Source organism: Lithobates pipiens, unplaced genomic scaffold, assembly GCF_037356315.1.
Source record: "Lithobates pipiens isolate NorthernLeopardFrog02 unplaced genomic scaffold, aLitPip1_a1.2 Scaffold_23, whole genome shotgun sequence".
NCBI lineage: Eukaryota > Metazoa > Chordata > Amphibia > Anura > Ranidae > Lithobates > Lithobates pipiens.
In genome coordinates, this window is record NW_027507785.1 from 111,920,147 (window position 1) to 111,946,825 (window position 26,679).

Sequence of the window (26,679 nt, forward strand, 5' to 3'; positions counted from 1 at the left end):
GGAAGGGGTTAAATTTCGAATGGTCCTTGATTATAACGTACAGTATAAAAAATTTGAAAAAGTTGTGGCCAAAAACTGGTTTATACTGAAACAAGATCGAGTGCTGGGTCCATTGTTACCCGCACGTCCTTCTTTCATATATAAAAAGGCTCCATCATTGCGTGACCAAATAGCACCGAGTGTTATTGATCCCCCTGTACAAACTGAAAGCAGGCTTTTCTCTTTTCTATCCGGCTTTTATGCGTGTGGTAGATGTACGGCATGTAGGCACTCTAGATGCAATATGAAAAGGAGAAAATCCTTCATAGCCACTAGTAATAATAAGGAATACAAGATCGATAAACTTATCACTTGTTCCACTATAGGGGTGGTATATATGTTACAATGTGGATGTGGTCTCCAATATATCGGTAGAACCTCCAGACCCCTACATGTGAGATTGGGTGAACACGTAAATAATATTAAAAAGGGCCTGAAGACTCATAATGTGTCTCGCCATTTTAAATTGGTGCATTCCCAGAATCCCAGGAGTTTGAGCTTTTGGGGGATTGAGAAGGTCACCAAGCATTGGCGTGGAGGTAACTTCATACGCCAATTAAGCAAACGCGAATCCTATTGGATCCATGAAACACGGGTTCTTGCCCCGGGCGGTTTAAATGTGGAATTTGATTTAAATTGTTTCATTTCGGACAGATAATTGTTTTACTTTATAGTATCTGATTTTTTAATTATTCATTGTGATATTTTTTTATTTATATTTATTTTTTGTATATATTTTTTGATTTTTTCCTTACATGTATGGTGTATGTTTAAGTTTAATTATAGTTATGTTTGTTTGTTTATTCTTCATGTATGGATCAGTGTAGCTTTCTGATGACGTCAGCGACATTTGCGGGTATATTCGTTAGTTCTTATCATTGGTCATGCGACCTACCGGGAGATTCGCTTAAGGCTTTCTGCTGTCCGTTTGGGCAACGTCTCATTCGTTTCTCTGCATGTTTTATGCGAGAACTCTTAGTGGGTGATTTTCTGTTGCCAATCAGCGGACTTGACGTGCGCTTCTCTCTGGTGTTGATTTTAATTTTGTTTTAAATATGTTTTTTTTGGCGCTCATAAAGTTTTCTATATGCCCTTTCCTCTCCCCCTGTGTATGGAGCGATCACAGATGTATGTTCCGGTGTCACGCTAGTAGCGGCACTTGCCTTGCGCATAACTCCGCCGTTTATTGGTTTAAATTTAGTGTGTTGGTATAAAGCGGCCGTCCGACGTCATTCCGTCACCGCTGATGAAGTCCCGCCCACTCCCTGGGACGCAACGCGTACGGACCACGTGACTCGCGTCGTGACGTCATCCGCCGGCTGACACACTGATCCATGCATGTTATTTCCTGCTTTGCACTCGGCACTGGAGATCAGTGCCTAGAAATGTGAGTGGAAATTTGTTTTTATTTATTTATTTTAATAAATCGTTATCAAACGGAGAGCACTAGATCTGCTTGTTCTTTTTCATATATGACATTTTCCTGACCTGATGACATTGAGGAGATTCTATCTGGAAATACTTCCGTTTGGTTTGCTGTAGCCTTATACTTCACCCTTGATGGGAACATGTGTTTTTGACCTATCTGATTTATCAGGGGTCCATTCGATGAGGTGAGAGTCCAACTAGTTCATTGGTGAAGGGATCACATCGTCACTGGATATATTGATTAAAGACACACTGCACAAGTGGACTCTTTTTGATCTTTCCTGATCACTGTATATTGTATCATTCACTAATATGGACTTTTATTTATGCATTTAGCATTTCACTGTAAAGAGTTTTATGTATTTGCGCTGTACTGAGATATTTTATTTTGACTGGTGAACAAACCAGAAGTGAATTGGACCTACAATGGTATTTTTCTGGTGTTAATTCAAAGCACAGGTGTGGTCAGCAGCTTGTTTGGCAGCCAAACAAGCTGCTGACTAGGCCTGTGCTAGAACTGTGAAGGGCAGGTGCGGAACAGCACAGAGCTTACTTTCACTCCTGTAGCAGATGATACAAGTCTCCAAAGGAGGGTCGCACACTGTTGGTATCACAGAACTTAGTTCTGCTGTTAAAATACACATGAGCTTTGCATTCCAACACCCGCATTCACAACTACTCCTTATATTAGTCCCATTTCAGATCTCAGTTGTATAAACGTGTTTATTGTAAGCAGTTTTGTCAAAGTATTTGATCAACTTTTGTTTCTCATGGGTTGGAAGTCTTTACATTTCATTTCATGAATCTGGGTCTGGTATTAATGCCACACGTGCAACATAGGACAGACATTTGGCTGGGAATACCTTTATTGCGTCTGGTAGATTTCCTGATTGAAGCCTTCTGTGGCCTGTTTTCTTCTTTTACAGTATTTGGATTGTCCTTGTTCATTTCTACTTCTGTGTCACTTTGTTGCTTATCTTTATGTTGCACTGATGTGGAATTTCCCTCTGTTTGAAGTGTTTGTGTTAGTTCATGAAATTTTGAATATACTGAAGTTTCATTGACGATTGCACTTCTCCTGATGGTTACCTTGTATGTGTCTTGGTGTAGAATTCTGTATCCATTTTAAGATTCATTATACCTCACAAGTACACCTTCCTTTGCGCAAGCATCCTGTTTTGTAGGTTTATCTTTTGGGATGTGCACATAGGCTTTGCTTCCAAAAATTTTTTGGTGGTTCATGTTTGGGGCTTTGTGTTGTCTCCTGAACATTCAGTTTTATTGTCTGTGCGCAATACACTGCCAAATTAGTTGCTTACTTGAGCCAAATACTGTTCAAATTTCTCTGGTACTTCACTTTTGTGTAATAGATATAGTATAGTAAACCTGGAGTTGTCATCGATAAAAGTGTGCAAATACCACTTCTTTCCTGGAGTCAATTTTTCTATTGGATTGCAAAGATCTGAATGAAGTTCACAGGTTTCTTATCTCTGCTGTTACTCTGCTTTGGCAAGGCTATTGTTGTCGTGTTTCCTTATATACAGCATTTTTTGATTACATGGATTAATTTTTATTCCACTTGCGTAGTTATTCTCAGTTAATTTATTTATTATGTCAGATCATATGTGCCATGTGTGAATGCAATTTGAATGTTTTTCCTCCTTGGCAGTATTAACTACATTGTAGTTCAGCTGATACAGTTCATCTGTAATTTTAGCCTTTGCAAGTAAGATATCCCCATTTGTGATGGTACCACTGTCATCCTGAAAGGTCACTACATTGCATTATTTTGTGAGCTTCTTCACTGACAGAAGATTAGTTTCAAGAGCAGGGGCATATAGGACATTTTTCACAGATATCTTTCTGGTGACACTCTGGGAAATAGGACCATTCGCTGTGGTGATTTTTTCTGTTTTACTCTGGTCAAGGTGAATAAAGACATTTTTGTAATTTGTCATGTGACTTGTAGCGTTTGAATCAACGCACCATGCTTGCAAAGATGAGGTTCAAGCTTTAGATTGAAAAACATATTCATATCTTAAGGAAAATCTGTTTCTTCCTTCAGACTTTTGGCTTTTTATAGTCTAGTTTGTTTTTGCATTCTAGCTTTCCAGATTCGGCAATCTACTTTTAAATTATACTTGTTTCTTGCACAGAAAACATTCACATGTTTCTGGTTGCATGTTATTGTTGTTGTTCCTATTTTTCATTTTTAACCACTTCAGCCCCAGAAGAATTTACCCCCTTTCTGACTGAGACATTTTTCTTTTTGCAATACGGCCCTGGGCCGCTTTAACTGACAATTGTGTGGTCATGCGACGCTGAACCCGAACAAAATTTATGTCCTTTTTTGCCCACAAATAGAGCTTTCTTTTGGTGGTATTTGATCACCTCTTTATTTTTTATTTTTTGCACTGTAAACAACAAAAATGACTATTTTGAAAATGAACAATATTTTTAACTTTTTGCTATAATAAATACCCCCAAAAATATATATATATATAAAAAAATATTTCTTCCTCAGTTTAGGCCAATATGTTTTCTACTACATATTTTTGGTAAAGAAAAAAAGCAATAAGCGTATATTGGTTTGCGCAAAATTTATAGTGTCTACAAAATACAAAATAGGGGATATATTTATGGAATTTTTCTTCTTATTATTATTATTTTTTTTAATAGTAATGAAGGCGATCTGTGATTTTTTATTGCGACTGCAACATTGTGGCAGACAGATCAGACACTTTTCACACTATTTTGGGACCATTGGCATTTATACAGCGATTGAAGCTATAAATAGCCATTGATTACCATTGCGGACGCCGGCCACGTGTACAGGCTCCTACGCTATGCGGCGGGCCCGCGCATGCCCTTAAAGCGCCCCCTGTACGTCTACGGCGATTCGTGCAGGATTGTCATTCTGCCGCTGTCAATTGACGGCAGGCAGTCGGCAAGTGGTTAAAAAAGATTTTGTGACAGAAGCACATATTCCAATGTCAGTTCATCATTTGGATGTGCATCAAGTGCTGTGACAAGCATTTCATAAATTTCTGGTAAACCACTGAGTAATAGTGCTGTGACATGAAAATCTTGTATTCTCCTATACCTCTCAGGCATTCAACCATTTCCAAGGTATGCCTTATGTAATCATGCATATCCTGGCCTTTCACTAGCCTGATTTGGTATAGATTTCTAATCAAATACAAATAATTTTTTTGCTGAGATTAGATCTTCTATGCATCTTTTGTAATCCTTCCTACATTTCTTTAGCAGTTTCACACTTTGCATAGAAGATCAAATCATACATATATGTAAGAGAGATTATGCTATGAGCTTTTTGGTCTTTCTGTATACACTAATCTGAAGGATGTTCCAGCCTGACCTCATTTATACAGTTCATTTTCCACACCTTCTTTTATTAGCAGCATTTTCATCTTGAATTTTAATTTCTTGGAGTTTTGATTTGTCAGATTTGCAAATTAAAGCTTTGTTGTAGCTGTGTTATTGGCCATTTTCTTTTATTCGGTTGGAGTCTTCTTCTTCCTGTTGCTGTATCTTGCACTTATCTGTTCTAGCTGGCTATGACTGGGTTCTCAGCATTTCTGGGCTATGCCTGGGCACACAACCTGTTAGAAATTCTGTAGGGTTATATATAGAATTTCTAACATCTGCCATGGTGTTCTGTCTGATCAGTTTCCAATAAAGTTTCTTGTTGAGGATACCAGTGGTAAGTGACCCTCCTGTTCAACTGACGAAGGATTGTATTATTCTCATAATAATTATAAGCAGATGTCAAGAGCCCCCCCATCCTTCTTTACATCACAGTGCACCCCCCTTATTTAGTGCTGCTTCTGGGAAGAAACTGGGGGAAAATCTGGGAAGTAGAAAGTGCAGGGTTTGGAGGAGGACTGCACTAGAGCTGAAGTCAGCTGCCAGGATCAGAGGAGGGGCAGAGATTAGCCTCTCTGTGGCTGCATGGAGAAGTGCAGGATCTGGCGGAGGAGTTCTGTCCTCATCTCTGCTGCCAGCTGCTGGGACAAAGTTGGGTGCAGAGATGAGGGGGATTCCACAGCTGCAGGAGAGGTGCAAGGGCCACATGAAATTGTCTGGTGGTTTGGATTCGGATGTGTTTTTATACGTGCTTTAGAACATGGATGCTTTGAAAACAAAGGGCCATTTTACCGCTTTTTAGACTATTGAGGCACCAGACTATGGCCAGTGGTCTGTTAAAGTAAAATCTATCCAAAGGTCAACAGTCAGTAGGATTTAAAAAAACAAGCTTCAGTGATCAGTGAGAGGATGAATACTACCATGTTGTTGGTGTCAGTAGTGGTAAAAATGCCCAAAAAGTTGATGGTCAATGATAAGAAAAAATCACCCAGATTAGGTAGAGCAGGAATAATGCCCCATCAATAGTCAGTGCGAAAAGGAGTGCCCCAAAGTTGGTGTCATTGGAAGCCATAATCTCCCATGTGTCTGTGGGAGGAATAATGCTACATCTTTGAGTTTAATGGGTCTAATAGTTCCACACTTTAGAGTCATTGGAAGAATAGTATTCCATATTTGGAGACAGTAGGAAGATGAAGATTACACCATTATTAGTGGGTTCAGAAAAGCCACCCAGCACTGTTGCTCAGTGGTCACATACTGAATCTTTGAATATGTTCCATGTCCTTTGCTGTTCTCTAGTAGCCAGATGACCTGACAGCCTGAGTTATCCAAAAACACCAGGCAGGAGATCACACTGTCCAGCAGTGCCAGTTAAAGTATGTGGCTGGGTAATAGAACGCGCTGTCTTTCAGTGCCTGGTACTTGATGCCAATCTGCATACAGAGCTTCCAGGAAAAGGTCCATAAAAAGAAAACAGTGGCCTATATCTTGCTCATGTGTTGTAGCTTAAAGGCCGCTCCTTTTAAATCCGAAAAGTCTATTGGAGCTTATCAGTGAAGTATCATGCCTTGATGTTTCTATAGTAAATACCAGGATAGTTTTGTTAAAGATTCTTATGAAAACTTTATGATGTATTTCCGCCTAAGTATAGTAGATTTATATAAATATTGAGTTGTGTTGATGTTACTTGAACAGGCAGATAATTCACTGAAATACAGTGAAAATGTTCAAATCCAAGAGAAGGATGGGGTGAGCAAACAGCAGGAGTACATATTCGGTGACTTTACTGAGAGACTTTGGGCCTACCTCACCATACAGCAACTGCTGGAGAAAAGGTATGTTTTTATATAATATTGCTTGTACCCTAATGAGAAAATGTTCTGACCACAATTATTTCAATATTTTCTTTATCATGAAATTCCGAAAAAATTGCAAACCTACAATTAGAAGATGTCAAAAAACTGTTTTGAAAATCTTTTATGTTATGCTCTAAGATTCAATCACTGATTGAGAAAACAATTCTGTGTTGGGACTGACACACATTGATTAGAATTTGGCCAGTCTCTGCTTAATCAGCTGAATTTCAATGAGTGTATGGCCAACTTTAGTCCTTAACCTTCTTTACCAAGCAAGCTAGGCACTCAATAACAAAACTGTGAATCTTTGTGAATAAAAGTACCCAAAAAAAACACAACACACGAGATAAAATATTTTATTGCACAGCTCCGGGGGTCTTCCGTCTTCGGGGGTCTTCTCGCCGGACTCCTCCGCTATCTTCTTGTAGCTCTTTTGCTAGCGGAGGAGTCCGGCTTTCTTCCTCCCCGCCGCCGGCCTCTTCTCCCGACTTCAGGGGTCTTGTCCCCCTCTTCGGTTCTTCTGCCGGACCACCGCGCCTTCTTATAGCTCTTTTAGAGGCGGTGGCCCGGTCTTCTGTCGCCGCTGTCGCCGCCGCCTTCCGTTCTTCTTCTTCTTCTTCTTCTTCTTCTGACATATACCATGTGACACCGCCCCATTGTCACTATATAAGTGGCAGCGCGGCGCGGCTCTGGCATTCCGGCCGGAGAGAGCGTCGTGTCAACATCTCCTGGAGAAGAAGAAGAAGAAGAAGAAGAAGAGGAAGAAGAAGAAGAAGAAGAACGGAAGGCGGCGGCGACAGCGGCGACAGAAGACCGGGCCACCGCCTCTAAAAGAGCTATAAGAAGGCGCGGTGGCCCGGCAGAAGAACCGAAGAGGGGGACAAGACCCCCGAAGTCGGGAGAAGAGGCTGGCGGCGGGGAGGAAGAAAGCCGGACTCCTCCGCTAGCAAAAGAGCTACAAGAAGATAGCGGAGGAGTCCGGCGAGAAGACCCCCGAAGACGGAAGACCCCCGGAGCTGTGCAATAAAATATTTTATCTCGTGTGTTGTGTTTTTTTTGGGTACTTTTATTTTACAGGTGAATGGGTAGGGGTACATTGTACCCCATACTCATTCACATAGGGTGGGGGGCCGGTATCCGGGGGGATTAAAGGGGGCTCCCGGATTCTGATAAGCCCCCCGCCCGCAGACCCCGACAACCAACGGCCAGGGTTGTCGGGAAGAGGCCCTTGTCCTCATCAACATGGGGACAAGGTGCTTTGGGGTGGGGGGGCCGCGCGGCCCTCCCTTCCCCAAGGCACCCCCCATGTTGAGGGCACGCGGCCTGGTACGGCTCAGGAGGGGGGGCGCGCTCGCTCGCCCCCCTTTCCTGGCCGGCCGGGTAGCGTGCTCGGACAAGGGTCTGTTGTGGACTTGGGGGGAGCCCCACGCCGATTTTTTTCGGCGTTGGGGTTCCCCTTTAAGTCCATTCCAGGCGGCGGAGCCCGCGACGTCTCCGTCGCGGGCCCCGCCTACCTTGACACGCGCTCGAAATGAGCGGACTGTCCTCCGCGTGTGTGGGCGAGTCCGTTCATTTCAAAAGTTGCGCGGACTTAGTACGACGAACTTAGTTTGCCGTATTAGTCCGCTCAAAAAGTGCCGTGTGTGGGCAAGTTCGTTCATTCAAAAGTTTGAGCGGACTGTTTGACGAACTTAGTTTGGGCAGACAGTCCGCCCGTGTGTACGCCGCCTAAGAGAGTTCTTTGCCATGAGGTGCCATGTTGAACTTCCAGTGACCAGTATGAGAGAGTGAGAGTGGTAACACCAAATTTAACACACCTGCTCCCCATTCACACCTGAGACTTTGTAACACTAATGAGTCACATGACACCGGGGAAGGGAAATGGCTAATTGGGACCAACTTTCACCTATGTATTGTTGCCAGCGGTTTAGACATTAATGGCTGTGTTGAGTTATTTTGAGGGGACAGCAAATTTACACTGTTATACAAGCTCTACATTGACTACTTTACATTGTAGCAAAGTGTAATTTCTTTAGTGTTGTGACATCTCTGCAGGATGTGGAAACCTTGCAAGAAGATCAACAACAAATTAATGGGGTGTGCAACTACATGTCAAATGAATGTAGAAAAATGTACAATAATGCATTTGGGTGGCAAAAAAATATGAAGGCAATCTATACACTGGAAGGAGAACCTCTGGGGTATCTAGGATGGAAAAGGACCTGGGGCTCCTAGTAGATAGGCTCAGCAATGGCATGCAATGCCAAGCTGCTGCTAACAAAGCATAGAATATTGGCATGCATTAAAAAAGGGATCAACGCCAGAGATAAAATTATAATTCTCCCACTCTACAAGACTCTGGTCCTTCCGCACCTAGAGTATGCTGTCCAGTTATGGGTACCAGTCCTCAGGGAGGATGTACTGGAAATGGAGCGAGTACAAAGAAGGGCAATATATTTATACCTCTTACCTTTAATAATGTCATGAACTAAGACTGGTTCTATTCCTTTTTATAGGACATATGACAGCATATTTTATAACAAATCAGTTAATCCCAATGAGCACCCCCCAAGGATCATGGCTATAAAACAGATTGGGTGGGACAACTGAACAGGCTAAAGCAGACATCACCGGTATAAGGCAGTAGCATAAGATGCGAAGTGTTGTTTTGCAGGAAACCCAATTACAATTCCTATTAAACTATAAATGACAAATGGATTATGTAAATAAACAAAAATATAAATATAAGATTTATGAAATGTTTGTAGTTGAGATTCTAAAATCACATTATTTGCATGAAGAATATCTGCAGACCCATCGGAGAAAGAGAAACTTAAACGGCAGGCGCTGGATCTTTCTCTGAAGTTCAAGTTTGTGACCCCTTTAACATCTATGGTGGTTACAAAACCTGAAGAGAAAGAAAAGGAAGAAGAAACATTAGTTGCTGATAAATTTGTTGAAGGTAGGAAAATTATACATGCTAGCTTTCCATATCAAAAACAAAAATATAAATTGTTATAAAGTCTAAATCTTATATGGTAAAATGGAAATAATTCTGTAACTCTGTCTGCAACCTGCACTTTGGTATTGTCAAGCAGTTGGTGGCCCTTCTGTCTTTGGTCTAGTAAACATGGATGTTTGAGAGCAGGCATGTACTGGCCATCGGGACTACCGGGAGATTCCCCGTGGGCTGATGGCTCAGTGGGCCAGTCAGGTGCAGTCCTGGAGCCGCTTCTCTCTGACAGTGAGTGATCACGATTTCACTCCTGTCAGGAGGAGCAGCTTCCATCATATGCTGGAAAGGGCATTAGGCTTTCTGCTCCCTCCAGCCTGCAGGGGGAAATAGATGGCTGGCAGACTTTCCTTCCTCTCTCCCCTATCACTTGTTATCACATGACTGGAGAGAGGAAGAAGAGAAGCTACCTTCAGAATTGTGAGTACACGTTGGAGGGGGAGACTCTGATGTAAGGGGGCTGGTGATGGGACTCTGATGTAAGGGGCTGCGATGGGACTCTGATGTAAGGGAGTGCTGATGGGAATCTGATGTAAGGGGGCTGGTGATGGGACTCTGATGTAAGGGGCTGGTGATGGGACTCTGATGTAAGGGGGCTGCTGATGGGAATCTGATGTAAGGGGCTGCTGATGGGAATCTGATGTAAGGGGGTGCTGATGTGACTCTGATGTAAGGGGCTGCTGATGGGACTCTGATGTAAGGGGGCTGCTGGTGGGACTCTGATATAAAGGGGCTGCTGATGGGACTCTGATGTAAGGGGGTGCTGATGAGACACTCAAAATGTAAGTGGGCTGTTCTGGATGCAGTCCAGGGCCAAATTTCTGTCTCAGTCCAGCCCTGTTTGAGAGATGTTAACCTGGCATTTGCTGCAGAGAACAAAGGGCACAGCGATCACTATACATTAAAAACAATAAGGTTTATTAAGAAGAATAACATTATTTTACTAAACTTTAAGCACCTGTGTGACAGACTCACCCGGGACAGAGGCTTTTGTAGGGGACTGAATGATAGTCTCTTTCTTACCTATTATGGGCCCTGCCATTTGGGGGAACGGTTATTTTTGTGAGCTGTATGCCTGGGGACCCCTGAGGTGGTGTTACTTTATATTCAGGTCCATATCCCCCCAAGGCAGACAGATTCTGGGAACCCTGTATATGCCATATTAGAAATAGTAACTGATTTCTACTCTTGGGACACATACTGTTAGATGCTAATGTCATCAACTCCAGTCACCTGTCTGATGTCTTCTATAATGTAAATGAGTCTAGTCTGGCTTGCCACAGCTTCTAAGAGTCTTTCACCCATTATTGTTTTTGCCAATTAACTCTGCAATTGTATGAAGGAGTTCTGTGTTGAGATGTATGATAATGTGTATTGTAGTTAGGGAGTCACATCGGCTGCTTTAAGGGATTAGTTAATTAGCTCATGTCAATTAGGTTTATGGTTATAGTTTTTATTGTAAGCCTGCTGTATATATTTGTGTGTCATCTCCAATAAATCAGTCCATGTTCAGCAACTAAACAAGTATTGTCTTGTTTTGTGCTTGTGAGTGATTGGAATATCTGATATCTATATTCAAACTGGGAGGAAGTGGTATATGATGAAAGCACTCAAGTGGAGTGTGGGACGTTTGTTACAACCTATAATAAGCCATGGAGATTATGGACAAATGACAGTCCCACTTGCCCACCTGTGGTACTGTATACAGGGAGAGAACTCCATACTGACCTCCTTTAGTAGGAGTGGCAGATCTGCAGCTATTCTGTAATGTTGAATATGTTTTAAAGCTTATCTAAGAGCTACAACATGGCACCAAGTATCAGCCTGAGGCTGTGAGCTCCAGGTGTTCCCCCTGAGCGAACATGGTGACAGCGGTAAAACTCTCCTGGTGAAGCCGGTTCATACCCCCTTTCTGTGGCAATACTGCACCCCTTACCTGAGTGCCTGACCCCTATTTGGACCCCAGACTCTGGCTGCCCATTCGCCTCCCCCTGATCCTTGAACTGAGAGTCCCGGAGTGAGCTGTCACAAGGAAGCATTGAAGAGGAGAAGGGGCTGGAGGCTGCAGCTGCTCGCTCATATCATGAGAGGTGGAGGGAGAGAGTCTGCGAGTGGAGAACAGATAGGGTCGGTTAGACGGTCGGTCGGAGGAGGACTCGGTGCCGGTGTTCTGCCGTATAGTGTCCGGCCATGAAATAGTGTCCGCCCCGTACTGCGCATGTGCAGTACGGAGCAGACGAAGCTTCGGAAAATTTCCGAAGCTGAACGGCGCCTGCGCTGTGAGTGGAGGTGGTAGCCCCACCATCCAAGCGGACATAGGGTTGTGAGTATTAAAGGGCCCCTCGCGGGCGAGCTTCGCTCGCCACGCTTCGCTCGCCACGCTTCGGGCTCGGCCTCGCTGCGCTCGGCTCTTTTTTATTCCTACTCTATGTCCACTTGGACAGTGGGGCTAGAACCTGGACTCACGGCGCAGGCGCCGTTCATCCTCGGCAATTTTCGGAATCTGTGTTGCTATGTACTGCGCATGCGCAGTACACAGCGGACACTATCCGATGGAGGACGTTATTAGACAAGACACCGGACAGAGACGGTAGGCAAACCACGAGTGGGGGAAAATATTGTGTAGCAGTCTGCCCACTGTGATATCCCCTGAAGCACATCGAGGAGCTCTGGGTAACAAGGGCTAATTAACCAGTTGCCGACCGCCGCACGCCGATGTACGTCGGTACAATGGCACGGGCAGGCATAAGGACATACATGTACGTCCCTTGCCTCCCGCCCGGTGCCTGCGGCGGTCGGTATTCGTTCGGGAGCGATCCCGGACGAGGGGACGGCCATTCATTCATGGCCACCCCCTCGCGATCGCTCCCGACGAATAGAAATCCCCGGTGACATCACTTCCTCTCCTGTAATGTAAACACAGGAGAGGAAGTGATGTATTCTCTCCTCCGTGTCGGTATTTTTCGTTCCGACACGGAGGAGAGCGGATCAGTAAGTTGCACCAACACTCTACACACACAGTAGAACATGCCAGGCACACTCACACCCCCCCTTTACCCCCCGATCACCCCCCCAATTACCCCTGCCCCCCAGTCACAGTGACACCAATGTAATTTTTTTTTTTTTTTTTTTTTTTTTTGCATTGGTGTCATTTGTGACTGTAATAACCATTAGGGCAGTTAGAGTTAGCCCCCTTTAGTTCTAATGTACCCCCCTAACCCCCCCAATAAAGGTTTAACCCCGTGATCACCCCCCGTCGCCAGTGTCACTAAGGCTGGGTTCACATTGCAGCGGTTTATGAGAACGAATGTGATTCGCACCGCACTGCAGTGCAAATCACATCCGATCTCTGTGCGATTCGAGTTCAGCCATTCGCCGCACCCGCCACACCCGCCGCACCCGCCGCAAATTCGCACGGGACCCTTTTTTTGGCCCGCAGCAGAATCGGATCGCATGGGTGTTCACACCATGCGATCCGAGTTTGCAGATCGCACTGCGATATGCGAACTGATCTGGGGGTGTCAGTAACATTTCACTGACACTCCCAGCAGTTCGCATAGGGCAGTGTGAACTGCCGCCGGGAGGCATGCGATGCGGGAACCCGCCGCGGATTCGCGGCGTTTCCGCATCGCTCCAGTGTGAACCCAGCCTAATAAGCGATCATTTTTCTGATCGCCGTATTAGTGTCACAGGTGACGCTAGTTAGGCAGGTAGGTATTTAGGTTCGCCGCAGCTTTTTATAGCGAGGGGGACCCCCATATACTACCGCATAAAGCCCCCTGATTGCCCCCTAGTTAACCCTTTCACCAGTGATCACCATATAACTGTTACAGGTGACGCTGGTTGGTTAGTTATTTTTTTATAGTTTCAGGGCACCCGCCATTTATTACCTAATAAAGGTTTAACCCCCTGATCACCCGGCGGGTGTCATTTGTGACTAATAACTGTTAGGGCAGTTAGGGTTAGCCCCCTTTAGTTCTAAGGTACCCCCCTAACCCCCCCAATAAAGGTTTAACCCCGTGATCACCCCCCGTCGCCAGTGTCACTAAGGCTGGGTTCACATTGCAGCGGTTTATGAGAACGGATGTGATTCGCACCGCACTGCAGTGCAAATCACATCCGATCTCTGTGCGATTCGAGTTCAGCCATTCGCCGCACCCGCCGCACCCGCCGCAAATTCGCACGGGACCCTTTTTTTGGCCCGCAGCAGAATCGGATCGCATGGGTGTTCACACCATGCGATCCGAGTTTGCAGATCGCACTGCGATATGCGAACTGATCTGGGGGTGTCAGTAACATTTCACTGACACTCCCAGCAGTTCGCATAGGGCAGTGTGAACTGCCGCCGGGAGGCATGCGATGCGGGAACCCGCCGCGCATTCGTGGCGTTCCCGCATCGCTCCAGTGTGAACCCAGCCTAATAAGCGATCGTTTTTCTGATCGCTGTATTAGTGTCACAGGTGACGCTAGTTAGGCAGGTAGGTATTTAGGTTCTCCGCAGCTTTTTATAGCGCCAGGGACCCCCATATACTACCGCATAAAGCCCCCTAATTGCCCCCTAGTTAACCCTTTCACCAGTGATCACCATATAACTGTTACAGGTGACGCTGGTTGGTTAGTTATTTTTTTATAGTTTCAGGGCACCCGCCATTTATTACCTAGTCTCACTAGTGTACCCCTAAATTTAGGGGTGTCTACTTTCCAAAATGGGGTCATTTGGGGGGGGTTTGTGCCATCTTGGCATTTTATGGCCTTCAAAACTGTAACGCCCTTAGAAAGCCTGAAGGCGGTGCTTGGTTTTCGGGGCCCCGTACGCGGCTAGGCTCCCAAAAAGTCCCACATATGTGGTATCCCCATACTCAGGAGAAGCAGCAGAATTTATTTTGGGGTGTCATTTCACATATGCCCATGGCATGCGTGAGCAATATATCATTTAGTGACAACTTTGTGAAAAAAAAAAAAAAAAAAAAAAAGTTTGTAATTTTCCCGCAACTTGTGGCAAAATATAAAATATTCCATGGACTCAACATGCCTCTCAGCAAATAGCTTGGGGTGTCTACTTTCTAAAATGGGGTCATTTGTGGGGGTTTTGTGCCATCTTGGCATTTTATGGCCTTCAAAACTGTAATAGGTAGTGAGAAGTGAACTCAAAAATTTACGCCCTTAGAAACCCTGAAGGCGGTGCTTGGTTTTCGGGGCCCCGTACGCGGCTAGGCTCCCAAAAAGTCCCACATATGTGGTATCCCCGTACTCAGGAGAAGCAGCAGAATTTATTTTGGGGTGTCATTTCACATATGCCCATGGCATGCATGAGCAATATATCATTTAGTGACAACTTTGTTAAAAAAAAAAAAAAAAAAAAAAAGTTTGTAATTTTCCCGCAACTTGTGACAAAATATAAAATATTCCATGAACTCAACATGCCTCTCAGCAAATAGCTTGGGGTGTCTACTTTCTAAAATGGGGTCATTTGTGGGGGTTTTGTGCCATCTTGGCATTTTATGGCCTTCAAAACTGTAATAGGTAGTGAGAAGTGAACTCAAAAATTTACGCCCTTAGAAAGCCTGAAGGCGGTGCTTGGTTTTCGGGGCCCCGTACGCGGCTAGGCTCCCAAAAAGTCCCACATATGTGGTATCCCCATACTCAGGAGAAGCAGCAGAATTTATTTTGGGGTGTCATTTCACATACGCCCATAGCATGTGTGAGCAATATATCATTTAGTGACAACTTTGTGTAAAAAAAAAAAAAAATTTTTTTTTTTGTCATTATTCAATCGCTTGAGGCAAAAAAATAAAATATTCAAAGGGCTCAACATGCCTCTTATCAATTTCCTTAGGGGGTCTACTTTCCAAAATGGGGTCATTTGGGGGGGTTTTGTACTGCCCTGCCATTTTAGCACCTCAAGAAATGAGATAGGCAGTCGTAAACTAAAAGCTGCGTAAATTCCAGAAAACGTACCTTAGTTTGTAGATGTGACAACTTTTGCGCAAACCAATAAATATACAATTATTGACTTTTTTTTTACCAAAGACATGTGGCTGAATACATTTTGGCCTAAATGTATGACTAAAATTGAGTTTATTGGATTTTTCTAATAACAAAAAGTAGAAAATATCATTTTTTTTCAAAATTTGCGGTCTTTTTACGTTTATATCGCAAAAAATAAAAATCGCAGAGGCAATCAAATACCATCAAAAGAAAGCTCTATTTGTGGGAAGAAAAGGACGCAAATTTTGTTTGGGTACAACATTGCATGACCGCGCAATTACCAGTTAAAGCAGCGCAGTGCCAAAGTGTAAAAAGACCTCTGGTCATTTACCAGCAAAATGGTCCGGTCTGAAAGTGGTTAAAGGAGCGGGGAATGTGGAGGTGTGAGGGACAGTCTGTGTAGCTGGAGCTCCTCTCTGCAGCCAGACCAATTAATTTGAAGGACTGAAAGTCTGAAGAACGGGTAGGAAAACATATGGCATTCATATTCAAAGGTGGTGAAGGGAAATAAAAGGAATTAAAGCAAAGTTTGTAGCAGGTAACTGGTGAAGCAGTATTTATGGGAAGAATGCTATAAGCTCCTACGATATCTGCGTTGGCTGGATTGAGCATGTTATAGCTTGCTTTAAATAAGCAGCTTGAATCTATGGACCGCCTGCTTGCTTTTTTATTAATGCATCTTTTTATTTAGAAGCTTGAACTTTCCTACCAGCTTGATTGAACCTATTCGCATATATCTTTCTGCTTCCACCTGCAAAGTCGCATAGCTGCATAGTTGCTTATTACCCACCTGCATAACCTGTATAATTGTTTACCATCTGAGGAAATATCTGCAATAAGACTTCCACTTCTGCATAACAATTGCACGATACCTATATATAATATCTACACACCTGCCTGTATTCCTACCCGTACATCTATCTGCTGTGTGTGTGTACCTGCTTGTTATATCTGCATTATCAATGAGGAAGCAAACAAAGAAGATTAATATTAGCTTACAGTGTCCGCCCTGTCTTGGCCTGTGGAAGTTGTTTTGTGAGGCGTTTGTCAGAGCTCATAAATTGGGACAAGTGGGCTGTTCCCCTCCTTTTTTTTTTTTTGCATTATTTTTAGAGCTTGATCTTTCTTCCAGCATGATTGAAATTGTCTGCTTTATATATTTCTGCTCACACCAGTACAGTTGCATAGTTGTAAAGCTGTTTATCATATGTTAGTATAACTTGAACTTCCACCACTTGAAGATATACATGCATTAAGACTGTGTTCTGGTATAACAATTACAAACAATTCACAAAATATTTGAATATCAGCCTGAATTTTTACATGTATATCTACTTTCTGCTTGTTCATGCACCTGTATTATTTGCTCCTCTTATTAGGAGGCCACGGAGGAATATTAAGTAATGACCTATAGGGACTGTTTTGTTTAGGTCCAAGGAAACTGTTCATTGAGGTGCTTTCACTTCCCTTCGCTCTAGAAGTGAAAGCTGGAATAAAACCAGAACTATTTAAGCCTATATCGTGAAAAGGGAAACAGATGCAAAGTTTTTATTCGGCAGCTAGCTGGCAAGGTTCTACATAAAGGACTACTTCACGTTTGGAAGAAGATTGTTTTAGGATTTTAGGATTGTTCCAGTCTGCCTTAGCTTGCTTGAGCCTATAAGCTTTGCTTTTGAGGACTGTTCCCCCCCCCCCTTTCTTTACTCTTACTTTTTTTTTTTTCTTTTTTTATCAACCCTACAGTCTGAACTTTCTGATTAAGCAGATTGAACCCGTTTGCTTATATTTTTCTGCCTTTATTTGCATAGCCATATAACCACAGAGCTGCTTAATTTGTTTCCTTTTATTATGTGAGGAGATATTTGTAATAAGATTAGCGCTTTGATATAATAATTGCAAAACATTTGAGAAATACTTGAACATATACACCTATATTGGTCCGTTCTTATACTCTTTAAAGCGGAGTTCCGCTTAAAAAAAAAAAATTAAAGTCAGCAACTACAAATCCTGCAGCTGCTAACTTTTAATAATCAGACACTTACCTGTCCCAGGGTCCAGCGATGCGGGGGATTGAAGCCCCGCTTGTCTTCCCCTCTGATCAGCGGCGCCAGCATTGTAACTGTGGATGTGCACCCACTGCACATGCACGAGCCGTGGTGTGCGCCATGACTGGTAGTGCAATCATCTGGGACCTGTGATGTGTCCCAGATGATTGCCTAGAGGGAGTGGGGAGGGGTGATCTTCCAGTGCTGAGGGTGCACCAGAAGGAAGGGGGAGCAGGAACCCTCTGAAAAGAGGGTATTCGCTCCCCCCAAAAAAATGACATGCCAAATGTGGCATATCAGGGCGTCACTTTCTCTTAAAGTGGAAGTTCAATTTTTGGGTGGAACTCCGCTTTAAGGTGTTTATATTATGTATTTATACACTTACATACCAGCTGGCCAGTCAGCCAAACAATTCTATAAAGTGGATGAGTAGTTTTGAATGTATGGGATTATTTTATTATTTGAATAACAGTCATAATAACCTACTTATCTACCCTTAGGCACTTCTGTACCCTGGCAGCCTTATTTGTTTCTACCTTTCTTCACCCTCCTGAATATTTGCCTTTACACAGATTGTATGCAGACCCTGCACAAATTTATATAGCTACTTGAATACTTACTCGCATCCCCTATACAAGGGTATACTAATTTACATATTGCATTGGCAGTAGCTTGTTTCAGTATAAATTGTGTAAGATTGGTCTAAGCATATTTTTGTATGAAGTGATTGAGTATTTGCATTTGCCCATTTATCCAAACATTTTTTGGGGCATAAGTTCTCATCGAGTAAGTGCCCACTTGATTGGTAGGGGATTGTATTCTGGGTGGTGAAAATATAGCGTAAAAACAATTTGATAGGAGGGAATAATGGGGAGAAAAGGAGTTAAAACCAATCAAGTAGAGATCGGGAATTGTAACGCTATAAAGACATACATGGTACATGGAAAAACGGACCAAATAACGGAACAGACAGTTGAGAGTGTTGAGGTAATAACCCCTGTGTCAGAGGGGCAGATAAATAAAACTGCTCTGGGAGAAGAGGGAGCATCACAAAAAGATCAAGGACAACAGAGAATAGAGAAGGAAACGGATAGCCTACAAGCGCTTCCTACAAAGCAATATAGGGTAGAGATGACGTCTCACTTAGAATGCATGATTAAAGGAGAATTGAATGCCACAAGAATGGATATGCAGAATGTGCTACAAAGGGTAGAAGAATCCGAAGCTCATTTAGATGTTCATAAAAAAGCATTTATGGATTTGCGCGAGAGAGCCGAACTGGATTGGCTGGAAATGAAGAATATCCATTATAGGCTTGAAGATCAAGAAAATTGGAATAGGCGCAACAACTTAACAATTCGGGGCCTGTCAGAGTCCGTGAAACTGACCTACAGAAAACGGTTCGAGAGGTGTTTAACAAAATATTGAAAAAATAAATATCTACTATACGCTTTGAAAGAGTACATAGAATACAAAAAATAACTATGCCATCAAGACACCACGAGAGACGTGATAGCAAGATTCTCTGACTATGAAATCAAGCAACATGTTTCATATGGCATGAGAAGTGCTGCACCAATTGAATTTAATGGAGCTGAAATGCTGATCTTTACAGACTTATCACAAGAGAGCTTAGCCCACAGGAGGGCGCTGAAACCCTTGATAACTCAGCTGCAAGGGAAAAATATCTCCTATAGATGGGGCTTTCCGGCCTGTCTAATGGTGAAAAATCACGGGATTTCAGCTACACTCCGATTTCCAGAAGATTTCCAGAAGGAATTTTGCAGCAAACTAGATATGCCATTGGTCAACTTGGAAAATTGGGAAAAAAAACCTTGAATAGGGGAAGCTAAAGATCAATCATGGAATAAAGTATAGAGCCCTAAGACTGGAATTAAAATGGGAGCCAATAGATAAGCGGTGAAACATATGGTAAGGGGAGGGGAGCCGGCAAGGGAGGAAGATTTGCTCAAGGGTACACTGGGGTTTGGTGATGCCTGCCTGCACCCCCAGAACCATTTCCCATTGGAAAATGAGGTCTGGGGATTCACGCAGGCATACAAAACCCCGCAAGGGAGGCCCTGTTGGTCTGGGTGCCTATAAACTAGGCAACAATCCTATGGGTTATATCATTGATATTCAATGCAGGAGCTGGGAGGGGGAGGGGGAATGGTATAAGGAAGTTTGAATGGGGTAAAAGAGATGGGGTAAGGATGAGTTGCTGTGTGGTGTTTAGTTATTTGTTGTTTTGGTTAAATGGATGACCCTTTTCATATATATATATATATATAAAGTAATAAGTGAAAGTGACTGATGCCTGATAAAAATACTAGATGTTGAAATCAAACATATACATATCATATAATAATATATGAACTAATTGTGATAATAGTATTAATAATAATAATTCTTCGTTAATGTCCATAAAACAGCAATAATAAAGTGTTAAAAACTTCCAAAAAATATAATAAAGTGACTGGTGCACAAGTGGTTCTTAGGTTCTGAGATGAGAAGCCTGGTGCGATTTTCGTGCAAGAAACAGATTTTGCACTCACCAGCTCCCCTGCCCCTGCAGGGGTAAAAGCGCCTTCACAGTGTGAGCCCCTGTGTTGCTATGTAGTGCTGGTCCAGGTGCTTCGCTTATCCTCACAGGAATGTATTTAATTAGATGATGGATGAAAAAGAAAAGTGTCCATAGTGTAATATTGCAAAACAATCCGGTTTATTAAGTTAAAAGAAATGTACTCACAAAGAGACAAGTTTACAAGCGCCGTATACAAATATATTCATTCACTGCCGCCTTGATAGAGAGTCTGTGTGCGTCCTATGGCTGCGCCCTACACGTTTCATCATCAGACGTCATCTGGGACACCAGACAGACTCTCTCTCAAGGCGGCAGTGAATGAATACATTTGTATACGGCGCTTGTAATCTTGTATCTTTGTGAGAACAGAGGACAATGTCAGTAGAGCAGTGGATGGTGTCAGTACAGCAGTGTACGGTGTCAGCAGAGCAGAGGATGGTGTCAGTAGGGCAGTGGTCGATGTCAGTAGGGCAGTGGACGGTGTCAGTAGGGAAGTAGACAGTGTAGAACAGAGGAAGTCAGTAAGGCAGGCGACAGTGTGAGTAGGGGAGGCGAATGTGTCAGTAAAGCAGAGGATGGTGTTAGCAGAGCAGTGGATGGTGATAGCAGAGCAGTGAATGGTGTTAGCAGAGCAGTGGATGGTGTCAGTAGGGCAGTGGATGGTGTCATTAGAGCAGAGGACAGTGTCAGTAGAACAGAGGAGGATTTCAGTAGGGCAGTGGACGGTTTCAGTAGGGCAGTGGACGGTGTCAGTAGGGTAGAGGATGGTGTCGGTAGAGCAGTGGGCGGTGTCAGCAGAGCAGAGGATGGTGTCAGTAGGGCAGTGGACGGCGTCAGTAGTGAAGTAGACAGTGTAGAACAGAGGAAGTCAGTAAGGCAGGCGACAGTGTGAGTAGGGAAGGCAAAGGTGTCAGTAGAGCAGTGGATGGTGTTAGCAGAGCAGTGGATGGTGTTAGCAGAGCAGTGGATGGTGTCAGTAGGGCAGTGGATGGTGTCATTAGAGCAGAGGACAGTGTCAGTAGAACAGAGGAGGATTTCAGTAGGGCAGTGGACGGTTTCAGTAGGGCAATGGACGGTGTCAGTAGGGCAGGCCAAGGTGTCAGTAGAGTAGAGGATGGTGTTAGCAGAGCAGTGGATGGTGTCAGTAGGGAAGTGGATGGTGTCAGTAAGGCAGAGGATGGTGTCAGCAGGGCAGAGGATGGTGTCAGCGAACAGAGAAGGATGTCAGTAGGGCAGTGGATGGTTTCAGTAGTTCAGTGGATTGTTTCAGTAGGGCAGTGGACGGTTTCAGTAGGGCAGTGGACGGTTTCAGTAGGGCAGAGGACGGTTTCAGTAGGGCAGTGGACGGCTTCAGTAGGGCAGTGGACGGTTTCAGTAGGGCAGTGGACGGTTTCAGTAGGGCAGTGGATGGTGTCAGCAGAGCAGAGGATATTGTCTATAAGGCAGTGGATGGTGTCAGTAGAACAGAGGACGGTGTCAGCAGTACAGAGAAGGATGTCAGTATGGCAGTGGATGGTTTCAGTAGGGCAGTGGATTGTTTCAGTAGGGCAGTGGATGGTTTCAGTAGGGCAGTGGACGGTTTCAGTAGGGCAGTGGACGGCTTCAGTAGGGCAGTGGACGGCTTCAGTAGGGCAGTGGACGGCTTCAGTAGGGCAGTGGACGGCTTCAGTAGGGCAGTGGACGGTTTCAGTAGGGCAGAGGATATTGTCTATAAGGCAGTGGATGGTGTCAGTAGAACAGAGGACAATGTCAGTAGAGCAGTGGATGGTGTCAGTACAGCAGTGTACGGTGTCAGCAGAGCAGAGGATGGTGTCAGTAGGGCAGTGGTCGATGTCAGTACTGCAGTGGACGGTGTCAGTAGGGAAGTAGACAGTGTAGAACAGAGGAAGTCAGTAAGGCAGGCGACAGTGTGAGTAGGGGAGGCGAATGTGTCAGTAAAGCAGAGGATGGTGTTAGCAGAGCAGTGGATGGTGTTAGCAGAGCAGTGAATGGTGTTAGCAGAGCAGTGAATGGTGTTAGCAGAGCAGTGGATGGTGTCAGTAGGGCAGTGGATGGTGTCATTAGAGCAGAGGACAGTGTCAGTAGAACAGAGGAGGATTTCAGCAGGGCAGTGGATGGTTTCAGTAGGGCAGTGGACGGTGTCAGTAGGGTAGAGGATGGTGTCGGTAGAGCAGTGGGCGGTGTCAGCAGAGCAGAGGATGGTGTCAGTAGGGCAGTGGACGGCGTCAGTAGTGAAGTAGACAGTGTAGAACAGAGGAAGTCAGTAAGGCAGGCGACAGTGTGAGTAGGGAAGGCGAAGGTGTCAGTAGAGCAGTGGATGGTGTTAGCAGAGCAGTGGATGGTGTTAGCAGAGCAGTGGATGGTGTTAGCAGAGCAGTGGATGGTGTCAGTAGGGCAGTGGATGGTGTCATTAGAGCAGAGGACAGTGTCAGTAGAACAGAGGAGGATTTCAGTAGGGCAGTGGACGGTTTCAGTAGGGCAATGGACGGTGTCAGTAGGGCAGGCCAAGGTGTCAGTAGAGTAGAGGATGGTGTTAGCAGAGCAGTGGATGGTGTCAGTAGGGAAGTGGATGGTGTCAGTAAGGCAGAGGATGGTGTCAGCAGGGCAGAGGATGGTGTCAGCAGAACAGAGAAGGATGTCAGTAGGGCAGTGGATGGTTTCAGTAGTTCAGTGGACTGTTTCAGTAGGGCAGTGGACGGTTTCAGTAGGGCAGTGGACGGTTTCAGCAGGGCAGTGGACGGTTTCAGTAGGGCAGTGGACGGTTTCAGTAGGGCAGTGGACGGTTTCAGTAGGGCAGTGGACGGTTTCAGTAGGGCAGTGGATGGTGTCAGCAGAGCAGAGGATATTGTCTATAAGGCAGTGGATGGTGTCAGTAGAACAGAGGACGGTGTCAGCAGAACAGAGAAGGATGTCAGTATGGTAGTGGATGGTTTCAGTAGGGCAGTGGATGGTGTCAGTAGAACAGAGGACGGTGTCAGTAGGGCAGTGGATGGTGTCAGTAGGGCAGTGAACGGTGTCAGCAGAGCTGAGGATGGTGTCAGTAGGGCAGTGGACAGTGTAGAACAAAGGGATAAATTAAAAGAGAGGAATCGAAAATACACACCACATCCAGTGGCGGCTGGTGACGTTTTTGGATGGGTGGGCGCCAGACCCCGCCCATCATTTGTGGCCCCTCCCACTTCTCATAAACCATGCCCCTTATATAATCCACCCAATCAGGTCCCCTGTATTCCACTTCCTTCCACCCATAGTTTAAAAAATTCTACAGGTTGCATCTTTTACATTATAGAGGAGGTCTAGGGCTAGAATTATTGATCTCAGTCAAATGATCGTGGCGATACCTCACATGTGTGGTTTGACCACCGTTTTCATATGCGGGTGGCCGGGCGCAGTACTCACGTATGCGTTCGCTTATGCACGCGAGATCGTCGGGACTGGGTGCTTTAAAAAACATTTTTTTTTCTTATTTATTATATTTATTTTTTCTCAGTTTAAAAAAAAAAATGGTGTCACTTTTATTCCTATTACAAGGAATGTAAACATTCCTTGTAATAGAAAAAAGCATGACAGGTCCTCTTAAATATGAGATCTGGGTCAAAAAGTCCTCAGATCTTATATTTACACTAAAATGCAAAAAAGGTTTATAAAAATGTCTTGCCAGCAAATTAACTGTGAGTAACAACAAGCAACAGAGCAGACCATTACTTTGCTGAATAAGAATAATACCGCATGGCATGATGTGATCCTCCTGCAAGAAGCATTATGTTCTTTTCCAATTTATATTGTTTCTTTTACAAATTGCTCTAATAATTCCTGCACAACAGAGTGGTCTAGTAAAGGCTTAGGCCAGCTGGGGTGCATTTGGCAATTATTATTTGCAAATTAATTATTTCATTTTTTTTCCAGAGACAGCAATGCCACTCACCTCAGCTGCTTTTACGAAACCCGAAAGTGACCTGCCTGTCTTTGAATGACAATGCTCCTGCCCGTAGAATCACAGTGATTTTACGGGCGGAAGCTAGTCGGCGTTCTACATTGCGCCGCAAGGCGGGTTTTTAACCCGCAAATGAAGCGCCATGGATGCAATCTTGTGTTGCATCGACGTGGCGCTTCTCATAGTGCACTGCGACCGGCGCCACAGTACACTATGTTAAATGTCTTTTTTTTTTAAACGTCTAAAAAGGCCCCTTTTTTTTTTTTACACTACAGGAGGGGGGGGGGGCAGCGCCCGGGCGCCCCCTATGGATGGGCTGCCACTGAACACATCCCAACTTATAGAATAGGAAGAAAGGGGCTAGAAGTCACAAACCTCAGGACTTTAGAGATGTCGTATATTAAAAATATAGGTATAAATACACTGATAGCATATATTTATATAAAAAATATACAACATTTTTGTTAATACAAAAAATTATTAAAAAAGAACATGAGAACAACTTCACTTGTATTTCAAAATTTGTTGTTACACTTGAGCATTTGGACACAGATAATACCACTTTCACTACATGTTGTGCTCGGCAGAGCTTCTTCAGGAGATATTTTATGTGGCAACTGTTGAATAACAAAAAGATTTAAAGCGGGAGTCCGCCGGGAGTCCACCGGGAGTCCGCCGGGAGACCGCCGGGAGACCACCGTTTTTTTTTTTTTAAAAGCCAGCAGCTACAAATACTGCAGCTGCTGACTTTTAAAATAATGACACTTACCCGCCCAGCGCGCCCACGATGTCGGCACCCGAAGCCGATCTCTCGATCATCTCTCGGGTGCTGCCACCGCCATCTTGGATATGGGAATCAGGAAGTGGAGCCTTTCGGCTTCATTTCCCGGTTCCCTACTGCACATGCGCGAGTCGCGCTGCGCAATAAGGATGGTCCCTGCTGTCTCTGGGATCCGTGTGTTTCCCAGAAGGCAGCGGGGGTCCTTCGGAAAGGGACGTAGATTCTGCGGAAAGGGGCGTACCTTCTGCAGAATCTACGCCGGAAGTGGGTGCAGATACCTGTACTGTACAGGTACCTGCACCCCCCTCCCCCCTGAAAGGTGCCAATTGGGGCGCCGGAGGGGAGGATGGTTCCAATGAGTGGAAGGTCCACTTTAGGGTGGACCTCCGCTTTAATGAATACTCATATTCAGTTCAAGTGTATGTATACATAACATTACATAATATGTTTCAAAGTATCAAAAATAAATCAAATAAGGGCACAGGAAAAAATAGACTCCTGCTTGTTACACAGCCCCCCCAGCTCTGGACCCCTGCACAATACACAACCCACCCAGCTCTGGACTCCTGCATGTTACACAGCCCCCCCAGCTCTGGACCCCTGCACATTACACAGCCCCCCCCCCCCCTAGAGCTCTGGACCCCTGCACATTACACAGCCCCCCAGAGCTCTGGACCCCTGCATGTTACACAGCCCCCCCCAGCTCTGAACCCCTGCACATTACACAGCCCCCCCCAGCTCTGGACCCCTGCACATTACACAGCCCCCCCCCCCTAGAGCTCTGGACCCCTGCACATTACACAGCCCCCCAGAGCTCTGGACCCCTGCATGTTACACAGCCCCCCCCAGCTCTGAACCCCTGCACATTACACAGCCCCCCCAGCTCTGGACTCCTGCATGTTACACAGCCACCCCAGTTCTGGACCCCTGCACATTACACAGCCCCCCCCCCCAGCTCTGGACTCCTGCTTGTTACACAGCCCCCCCAGCTCTGAACCCCTGCACATTACACAGCCCCCCCCCCCAGCTCTGGACTTCTGCATGTTACACAGCCCCCCAGCTCTGGACCACTGCACATTACACAGCCTCCCCTTCAGAGCTCTGGACCCATGCATGTTACACAGCCCCCCCAGAGCTCTAGACCCCTGCATGTTACACAGCCACCCCAGTTCTGGACCCCTGCACATTACACAGCCCCCCAGCTCTGGACCCCTGCCCATTACACAGCCCCCCCCCCCAGAGCTCTGGACGCATGCATGTTACACAGCCCCCCCAGAGCTCTGGAACTTTGTAAACCTATTACAGGACAATTTTATGGCACAGTTTATTGAGGCCCCAACTAGGAATGATGCTCTGTTGGACCTGGTAATCTCAAACCATGCAGAACATATTACTAATGTTCAGATAAAGGAACATCTGGGTAGCAGTGACCATAACATGATTTCATTTGATGTTAGCTGTAAGCAAAAATCACACACGGAAAGATAAAAACACTTAATTTCAAGAGAGCAAATTTTCCAAGGATGAGGGCTGCTCTCCAGGACTTAGACTGGGAGAGAATATTGGCACCAATGGGCACAGATCAGAAATGGGAATTCTTCAAAAAGCTTGTTTGTGATCTCAC

General features: G+C 44.8%; 1 protein-coding gene across 4 annotated transcripts in view; it reads left to right on the top strand.

Annotated features, from left to right (window-relative positions):
* LOC143927811 (inter-alpha-trypsin inhibitor heavy chain H3-like) overlaps positions 1-26,679 on the top strand; it is a 227,823-nt gene that overhangs the window by 148,200 nt on the left and 52,944 nt on the right. For all 4 annotated transcript variants that reach the window (XM_077452193.1, XM_077452195.1, XM_077452196.1 and 1 more), the window contains 2 exons: positions 6,550-6,689; positions 9,512-9,672. In XM_077452193.1, coding sequence (XP_077308319.1) covers positions 6,550-6,689; positions 9,512-9,672 — 301 coding nt within the window. The remainder of the gene's footprint in view (positions 1-6,549; positions 6,690-9,511; positions 9,673-26,679) is intronic.